This window comes from Myxine glutinosa, chromosome 1, assembly GCF_964187855.1.
Source record: "Myxine glutinosa chromosome 1, kmMyxGlut1.1, whole genome shotgun sequence".
NCBI classification, from domain to species: domain Eukaryota; kingdom Metazoa; phylum Chordata; class Myxini; order Myxiniformes; family Myxinidae; genus Myxine; species Myxine glutinosa.
Genome location: NC_136261.1, coordinates 81,030,122 through 81,040,366, shown reverse-complemented (window position 1 = coordinate 81,040,366; position 10,245 = coordinate 81,030,122). Strand labels below are relative to the sequence as shown.

Here is a 10,245-nt window from a genome sequence, read left to right as displayed (position 1 = left end):
TTTGACAAACTTATTGAACAGTTGCACAATAGTTCATTTTAAGATTAGCAAACACATGTAACATAGGTATGTCGTTCAGTGCATTGTTACTTTTGAAACACCCTGTAGTTGACCTAGAAGGTTATACTAACTTCTCCTTGCTACACCTGCAGCTACAAGAAAATTCATCGGGGTCACAGCTTCCCTCACATGGCACGAATCAGGGCTGAAGACCTGGAGGATGATGTGCCCTGGAGCGGCTTCGACATAAAAAGCACATCAGAGTCGGAAGAAGAAAAAGAAAGTCTTAAGAACGAATCACCGAAGTTGTGGGAGCGGAGGCGAGGTGGGATGACTGACAGGAGGTTCAAAGACCTGTGGGTTCGCAAGGTTGAAAGGTGAGATGCACCAGAAACTATGAAATATATTAAAATGAATAAAACAACAGGATTCAGATCAAATGGTGTACATATAGCTTATGATCATGCTGTCTGGTGGTGGATGCTCTCACAACAATTTTTTTTTTAACATTCATCAAAGGTTCTTGGATGTGCTTATACCACATAGAGGACAAAAACATCGGTGGACATCAGTGTACTTTTTACAGCGTAGCCCATTGAGCAATGCCGGCTGGAACAGTGTTTGTCTGTATGTATGTATGTACATCCAGTCCACCGGCATTATGGAGGTTTATTCCCTTTAAAATTCGTTTACTCTGCAAACGTTGGTCCGATTGACCCGTAATTTTCACCGTAGGAGTGCATTAATGATACTTATGACGTCATAGGTCATGTGGGCGCCATCTTGGAAGAAAATGCACCTCTATATATCAGAAACAGCTCCATGGAAAAAAATTGAAAGGTGGCTCCTTGTTAAGTATTACCCATGGGGAATAACATATGTTAATGATGATGTCATTATGACGTCATAAATCGACAAGTAGAACGCTTGATCCGATCAGTATGAAATTTCTTGAGTGTGATCTAGGGATAAATTGGTAAAACAAACACAATTGAGGACCTCATTGGTCACGTAGTTCTGCAGCCATATTTTTACAGCGTAGCCCGTAGGGCAATGCCATCTGGTACAGCGTTTTTCTGTCCGTCCAGTATATGTAGTATGTTTGTATGCCCCTCAGAGCTACCAATCAGAGCTCGCATCTGGTCACATGACAGAGGGAGAGTAGATCGTCCACTCAGCAGATCCAAGCCCTGCTATGCGGTCGTTTGACTATCGGTCTTGTATTTACATGAATTACATGGACATTGGTAGGTAATGAACAAACACGTATGATTGTGTTAAATACATGTAGGACTTAACCTGGGTTGCCTGCACCATGAGCAAGCGGTTCAAGTGGGAACATGAACAGGTCAATATGGAGGAGCTTTTTGTTAAATTGTGAATATTTGAGATCCATAACCTGCAATCGATGTTAAGTGTTTAGGAGCAATTTGACTTACTCTGCAACTCGCAAATTTACCTTTAAAATAAGTGAAATTATTTATAAAATCAAGTTATCTTTACATTTTTATTCTTTCATTTTGGAAATTCACAACCTGATCTGTGCTTTTTAAGCCTCCCCTCTTATAGGGATATATATTAGGAGGTGTATACCTATTAGCGGGTTTGTTTCCACAATTGGTACCCCCCCTTACCTCTCGCCCTCCCACCCCCCCCCCCCTCACCCCCCCCCCCCCCCACTCCACTCCGTCATGACCCAATTATTGACATTTTAACATTTTTCACAATAACGTGACTAAGGTTTGTCTGATCAGAACGAAATTTCCGAGAGCAAGGAAAATTTACCCCTAATTTACATCACACCCCTCTGGGTTAAAGGTCAAGGTCAAATGACGATCTGAAAAAAAGTAATGTTTTTTTTTAGCTAAATTTTTCCAAATTTTGGCTTCTCAAAGACCGCTTGGACTTCCAAGATGTCCTTGCATCATAATAGTGTACCTGCGCTGAAGTTGTGCACCTGCTATATGATTAGTGTCCTTGACATGCTTTTTGGGGGGATTGTGACGTAATTAACAAAAAAACACCTTTTTGATCACAACTTTATTAATTATCCTCTGATTTTCACGATGCTGAGTTTTATGGGTATATTGATGATGGGGACACATTTTCTTAATTTACACTCTATCCCTAAATGTTGAAGGTCATGATCATATGGCGGTCCGAAAATAATATGGCTATGATTGGATCGCGGGTACTGGGGGACTGGGGGAGGCTCACCATTGGCGACCGCTTTGTGATTGCAGCTCTCTCGTTTTAATTGTGGTTATGGGGCCAGGTATATGTTTCCGTAATAAGAAAAATAATGAGGTTTTTCATCCCTTATTTTTCTCCAAAACAACCTCTCACTCCCCACACTTTGCAGTAAGTTCATATATTATCCTTCTGATTCCTTCCCTTACTGTTTATCAACCAAACTCGGCAGCATAACAGTTAGAGAGTCCGCTCTGAGACTGTGAGGTGGTTCAAACCCCGTCCGAGTAATACCAAAGACTTTAAAATTAGTACGTGCTGCTGCCTTGCTTGACGCACAGCATTTAAAAGGATAGAACACGGACAAACTACTTCTGGGAAACCAATGGCAAACCACCCAGCATAACTCTTGCCAAGAAACTACTTCGGCAACACAAACGCTCTGTAAACAGTATGGTACATGAAAAGAAAAAAAACCTTTCTTCCACACACATCCTTTTCCTCTACTTCCCCCAACTGAACCCCAAGCATTCACAATCCAGTAGTATTGATGACTGTCAAAAGCCTACATGTGGAAAAATGATGGTTATTGTTCTTTCATAGCCAAAAGGCAAGAAAAAAAAACTAGATGGATAGTTTTTTTTTCAAAGAAAATCATGATTAATGCAGAATCTAAGAAAGTCCATTTTTTAATTATTATTATTTAGTTTTTTTGCATTCAAGATCGAAGCTCGTGTAAGAGCTAACATTAATGACAAAAAAAAACAAACGGACACATAAGACGAAATAAAGGGAGCGGGAGACAAGATGGGGAGAGAGAGGGAAGCACACAAGTACAACATTTGAGAGCAGGGACATCGGGAGATCTGTGGGAGGGAGAGGGCTTGGGGGGAGGAGGTGTGGGAAGGGGGTGGGTGTGAGAGAGGTAAAAAAAAATACCACATGGACACAGTTAGGACTTCCAGGAAAGAAGTCGGTATTTCAGAAAAGTGGACCTGGGGTAAATTAACGGGGGTAAAAAAAGATCAAGGTTTTGGATGGGGGAACATAAGAGATTTGACATCCTTTTACATCCTCAAGCAGTTTAACTGTGCAATCTCCGCAGTGACTACAATTCAATTTAGCAATAGGGCTGTAAGTAAATCTGGTTGTTTTACTTCTTCCTGTGCTTCATCCATTCAAGAAAGGAAGACCTTTTATTAAAGGTCCAAGTGATTTCTTAATCCCAAATTCACATTCCCATTGTTTTCTGTTCTCCCATCCCATTCCACCCTGCCCGGTACATGCCACCATCCCATACTATGCAAACGCTTCGCTCGCACGACCTTTCGAGCACAGTAAAACTCTCCTTCCACCAGCACGAGCCAAGAATGTCAACATGCACGTTACCATGGAAACTACACCTGGACTGTTATCCACCCACAAGCAAGACCAAACGACCTCTGCGTCACCCTCAGCTGCATCAAACAATCTTGGACTGGCTTTGATACTCTCATGGGTGTTAATTAACTTTGGTTGATTTCTCTCCAATGAGCACTCCCTTGTCAGACACGCACGCATCTTGTCAATTCATATCAAAGGATGTCCTTGCGAGACCTTGCAGGTGATGTGGCGGAGTCCAAAGTGTGCTATAAAATGCATAAAAATAACAAAAAACAATTTTTATGGAAACTTCATGTTCGAATTTAAAGCACGATTTTAACCAAAGTGTGGGATTTCTGTTATTAATAACATTCCTGCTGTTTAATATGGGCTTCATGCATCCTTGAGCATTGTATATAGGTAGTGGTGATCCCATGACACATGCAGAATGTAAAAAGGTATTCATCCCTCCACATATTGATTAACAAAGTGATTATGACAGGTTGATGATGTCAAATAAATTGTGAGAATATACAATGGAAATGGATTTTGGCAGATAAGGTGTGATGTGGATCTTTCAACAGGTTCTCAGAATGACATATTCACAATAATAATAATAATAATTCATTTATTTTGTATAGCGCTTTTCCAGAAGCCCAAAGGCGCTTTGACAGAGTGGAAAACATAATGCATAACAATACATGAAAACAACAATTGCAAAAAGACAAGAATCAAGAAAACAAACAGCAGCGATATACGGCATATATATAAGACAAGAATCAAAAAGACAAGACAAGAATCAATAGGGAAATATTTAAAGCAAAAGGAGGGAGAAGGAGAAGAGATAGTCAGGGGTTAAATGCTGTGGGTTGAATGTTGAATGCAGCGTTGAACAGGTGGGTCTTTAGTGATGTTTTGAATGTGGTGAGTGAGGAGGAGTCTCTGATGGTGTGAGGTAGTGAGTTCCAGAGGGTGGGAGCAGCGATGGAGAAGGCCCTGTCCCCCCAGGATCTGAATTTGGTCCGGATGGAGGGGGTCAGGAGGTTGGTACCAGCAGAGCGGAGGTTGCGGGTGGGAGTGTGTCTGGAGAGGAGGTCAGCCAGGTAGGATGGGGCCAGGTTATGGAGGGCTTTGTATGTCAAGAGGAGGATTTTGTACTGGATTCTCTGGGGGATGGGGAGCCAGTGAAGCTTGTAAAGGACGGGGGTGATGTGGTCACGGGTCCGGGAATGAGTGAGTAGACGGGCAGCGGAGTTCTGAATGTATTGGAGTTTATTGGTGATTTTTGAGGGTGAACCATAGAGGAGGCTATTGCAGTAGTCCAGACGGGAGGTGATGAAGGCGTGGATGAGGGTTTCTGCAGCCGTGGAGGAGAGGGATGAGCGGAGACGGGCAATGTTTTTCAGGTGAAAGAAGGCTGACTTTGTGATCTGTTTAGTGTATTTGTCGAAGGAAAGGGTTTGGTCAAAGATGACGCCAAGATTCCGGATGTGAGGGGAGGTGGATACTGGGATACCGTCGATGTTGAGGGCAAAGTTATGGGTGGATTTTGTGAGCGTTTTTGGGCCAATGATGATTATTTCAGATTTATCACAGTTAAGCTTGAGGAAGTTGATTTGAAGCCAGGATTTTATTTCAGTGATGCAGTTTGTCAGGATAGAGTGGGTGTCGGTGGAGACGGACTTGGTGGAGATGAAAAGCTGGATGTCATCGGCGAAGCAGTGGAATTGGAGACCATGACGGCGGATTAAGTGACCGAGCGGGGACAGGTAAAGGATGAAGAGGAGGGGGCCAAGAACTGAACCTTGGGGGACACCTTGGGGGAGGGGAGCAGTGGGGGATTTGCAGTTATTGATGGAGATGAACTGGCATCTGTCAGAGAGGTATGATTTAATCCAAGAGAGGGCAGTGCCGGTAACGTTAAAGGTGGATTCAAGTCGGGTGAGGAGGATAGTGTGATCGATGGTGTCAAAGGCAGCGCTGAGGTCGAGGAGGACGAGAATGTTGAGGTTGCCAGCGTCAGAGGAGAGGAGAAGGTCGTTGGTGATTTTGAGGAGAGCAGTTTCAGTACTGTGGTTGGAGCGGAATCCGGATTGGAATGTTTCATACAAGTTATTGGCAGAGAGATGATGTTTGAGTTGAGTGGCTACAGCGCGTTCCAAAACTTTTGACAGAAAGGGTAGGTTGGAGATGGGTCTGAAGTTGTTTAGGGTGTCAGGGTTTAGACCAGGTTTTTTTAGAATGGGGGTAACAGCAGCAATTTTGAGGGAAGGTGGGACGATGGCTGTAGACAGGGAGGAGTTTATTGTTGCAATGATAAGTGGAGAGAGAGCAGGGAGGGAGGCTTTGACAAAGCTGGAGGGGATGGGGTCAAGAGTGCAGGTGGCAGTTTTCATTCCTATGAGGAGTTCAGAGAGGTCAGTAGGAGAGATTGGGGAGAACCGAGACAGGGGATGGCAGGACAAGGGGGGGCAGGTGGTTGGAGGGGGAGCGGGTGCGGCGGTGGTCAAGCTGTTGTAGATGTTGTCAATTTTGCGTTGGAAGAAAGAGAGGAAGGAGATGCAGTTGTCTACTGTGAATGACTGGGTGGTGGTGTTCAGGGGGCGGAGGAGTTTGTTTATTGTCGAGAAGAGTGCTTTTGGGTTTCCGGAGCCAGAGTGGATAATTTGAGAGTAGTAGGCAGAGCGGGCGCGGGAGAGGGCATCTTTGTAGTGTTGTATGTGGTCCTTGTAGGCTTGGGAGTGAACTGTGAGACCCGTTTTATTGCGGAGTCTTTCAAGTTGGCGAGCACGAGTTTTCATCAGGTGGAGTTCAGGGGTAAACCAGGGAGCAGAATGGGTGAAAGAAACTGTTTTGGTTTTTACAGGCGCAAGCTGGTCAAGGCAGGAGGAGAGAGTGTGGTTGTAGTAGTCAGTGAGGTCGGAAGGGGTGTGGAGGTCAATGAAGGGAGAAGTGGACATTTTTTCAGAGAGGGTGGATGAGAATGAGGTAGGTGAAAGAGCGTTTAGCTTACGGAAGTTGATTGTGCGATAATGCCTTGGTGTTGGGGCGGGGATGTTGATGGTCAGAGTGATGGCTAAGTGGTCAGAGAGGGTGAGGTCGGAGCCATAGAGATGGTGCAAATTTAATCCAGTGGAGCAGACAAGGTCCAAAATGTGACCACGGATATGGGTAGGAAAGTCGACATGTTGAGTGAGGTTAAAGCAGGTGAGTAAATCAGTGAAGTCAGTGGTTATTGTGGAGTCAGTGGAGTCCATGTGGATATTGAAATCACCAAGGAGGAGGATTGAGGGGGAGAGGGAACATAGCTGGGTCAGAAAGTAGGAGAAGTCAGACAGGAATGATGGGTGTGGTTTGGGAGGGCGGTAGACGACAGCCATGACTGACTGCGTGTGACCAGAGAGTTTTAAAGCCAGGTGTTCAAATGATGGAGCAGATGAGATGGAGATGAGGTTGGTCTTGATGTCTTGACGGTGGATAACGGCAATTCCACCACCTCGGCCCTCCGAGCGTGGTTTATTGACGTAGGAATATCCATTGGGTGTGGTGAGGTTGAGTGTGTAGTAGTCCAGAGGTTGTTGCCAGGTTTCGGTGAGACAGAGAAAGTCCAGTTTGTTATCCAGGATGTATTCGTTCAGGATGAGGCATTTATTGTTGAGGGACCGGGTGTTGAACAGGGTGAGCTTGATGTTGTTTTGAACAGCAGGGATGAATTCAGGTGATTTAGCCAGGGTTCGTAGGCAAGAGGTGCGATCGTGTGGGTTGCTGTGACCAGGTGCGCTGGGACGAAGAGTGAGAGTGCGCTGAGCCGACCAGAGGACGGGGATGGAGTGACCTGATTGCAAATAAACAAACTTGCGACCGGAGCCACGGTGAATGTACCTGGGTCGTCGGAGGAGTCCATTTGATTTGATGGCAGAGATGCATGATGGGGTGGAGCGGGTATTGAGCAGAAGAAGCCTTGCGGCGGAGTACTTCAGAGCCATGCCAGGCAGGAGCGAAGGGACGAGTACGAGGCCAAGGTCGAGGAGGCAAAGCGGCAAACGCAGCGGCAAACGCAGCGGCAAACGCAGCGGCAAACGACTGCAGCCGCTAATCAAGACCACAGCGGCAAACAAGGCCACAAGGCCACCGGCAAACAAGGCCACGGCCACAAACAACGGGAGCGGGCCTTTCGATTCCGTATTCCGTACCATCAAAAGCAGATTCCGTTATCCAGCCGGAGAACACGCGGCACGTGCGGGTGTGAAAAGGCAGGACAGGTGTGAGATGTCAGGTCAGAAAAGTAGAAGAAGACCCTGTACATCCATCCAGTCGGAGAAGCGGCGAATATGCAACGCCAGCGTCCTCTCGCAACCGAACCCCTGATCTCAGACACTCAAACTTTTTTCGATATACAGGTTTATAATATTTCCTTTCTAGTTTCATATATTCTGGAAGGAGAGCCAATATGTAGCGCAGCCACTCCTGAGCTGTCTATAGCTGGGTACGAATGTCAGCCCAACTATAAACTGTCACCCCAGTGATTAACAAGTACAAAAAGTTTTAATTTAAACAAAAGCCACGTCGATGTTACACAATGCCTAGATGCAGCTGTGCCTATAACGTCGATGTTATAGGCACAGGACATTCCTATTGATTCGATTACTTGATGTTATTTTTGTGCAAAGTGAAAATATATCTCGGCAATTTCCCGTGTGTTATTTCAGGCGGTGTATGACTGACCATGCCGCGATTTAAAAAAAAAAAATCTCGGCAATTTCCCGTTTGTGGCGACACGTGAACGAAGCTATGCTCCTCTCTCCACATTATTGTGACGACGTATAAATTAAATATTTCATCGTGACGATTGTCATCAAATGGACGAATTTTTAATATATCTCGGCATTTTCCCGTCTGTTATTTCAGGCGGTGTATGACTGACCATGCCGCGATTAAAAAAATATATATCTCGGCAATTTCCCGTATGTGGCGACACGTGAACGAAGCTATGCTCCTCTCTCCACATTATTGTGACGACGTATAAATTAAATATTTCATCGTGACGATTGTCATCAAATGGACGAATTTTTAATATATCTCGGCATTTTCCATCTGTTATTTCGGGCGGTGTATGACTAACCATGCCGCGATTTAAAAAAAAAATATCTCAATGGACTTGAAGTTACAGGCCTTTGAGAATTCATTTCGTTCTATAAAGGGCAACTTTCATCGGATTTTCTTCCCGTTTTTTTTCAACCGAGTCTAAAATTATGTTAGCGACTGTGAAAAATGAAATGATATATCGAATTTGATTTGAAATAAAACTGTGTGAGAGAGGAAGACACCACGGGCCTACAAAACAGGCCTCAAAGCTATGCGAGTTAATAAAATGGTGGATATTTGTTTATATGAAGGCTCTCCCAGAATGGGTGGAGCTATGGTTCCCAGAATGGGTGGAGCTTTGAGGTTTTGTCTTCTCTGCAAGAACAAGAAGAACAAGAAGAAGAAGAACAACGACAACAACAACAGCAGAGGGCACTCTATGAGCAGCGTCTGCGACGCGGCTAAAAAGCAGTACGATACATCAATGTGTGTGCTGCCCCTCGATTGAATGTTAAACTGGGTGTTCTGTCTGCTAACGTTGGTTGCTGAACGTTAGAGATCTCATGGTGTCCTTAGCTAAGAGTAGGCAAGCTATCTCCTGCACTCTGGATACTTTTCATGTTGCTGTGACCTTCCATCGAAAATCAGGCCTGGCAAGCTGGCGTGTGAAAAACGTTTCCTGGGCCAACTCCTACAATAATTGTGACTGTTAAAGTTGTGTCTGTGTGTGTTTTGATCAAGCATTTTCTGGCTAAACAGTTGCAAACACACTGCCTATTAGACAAGAGCTTAGCAGAGCTACAACGCCCTACGTCTCCGTAAGATTATACTGCAGCCAATACCAGGAAGAGAAGCAAATTCACAATTTTGCAATACAATCTGACCCATGACCTGACTCTGTGAAATCCCAGCATGTATGCAAAATTTGGTGTGGATTGGCCCAGCCATACAGATGGAATAATCACAATTCGGCTCCCCACTCTCACGTGGGAGGAGGGGGGGGGGGAGAGAGGGGTGGGTGGGAAGGGGGGGGGGGTTATGGTGATATCTTTATCGTGCTTATGACCCAACCCCGACTACCTCCAGCAAGTTTGTAAAGTTTGGTGGATATTGGCCCAGCCTTTTTTTTTTTCTCCCTATGATTTTCATTCGTACACACAAACTTCTTTGTGGGAGGATTCTTTTTAGAGGCGGGGGGAGGGGAAGATTGGGGTGGGGGTCGAGGGAGTTTGCCCTTGTCCTGTCCCTGGGTACCGCCAGAAATACATTTCTTCAACATTTATATGACAAATTATTGTTTGAAAATGTGATTTGAGAAAGCTGGGCATTGTTTTAAGTGGACTTGTACTTTTGCACCCTGATATGTATACGTGTGTGTTCATTGTATATATATCTATATACACACACGAGTATAAAGCCTCTAAAATTACAGGATGGAACAGTTTATTTGATGGTGCCAAAGTCTGAAGCCTGGGCCTAGTGTCAGGTGTGATTATATCTTCTTTATTTATTAGATATCCTACAGATGTAAATGAACACTCTTTTTACTATGCATGTGTTCCACATCACTTGCAGCGAATTTCACCTCCCTGCACCTCGTATTTATTG

The 10,245-nt window shown here is 44.7% G+C and overlaps 1 protein-coding gene across 1 annotated transcript in view; it reads left to right on the top strand.

Annotated features, from left to right (window-relative positions):
- Positions 1–4,095, top strand: part of LOC137425572 (metalloprotease TIKI1) — a 200,493-nt gene extending 196,398 nt beyond the window's left edge. The window contains exons 7-8 of the mRNA XM_068114135.2: positions 153–377; positions 3,529–4,095. Of these exons, the coding sequence (XP_067970236.2) occupies positions 153–377; positions 3,529–3,709 (406 nt within the window). The 3' untranslated portion in view covers positions 3,710–4,095. The remainder of the gene's footprint in view (positions 1–152; positions 378–3,528) is intronic.
- Positions 4,096–10,245: the final 6,150 nt, after the last annotated feature.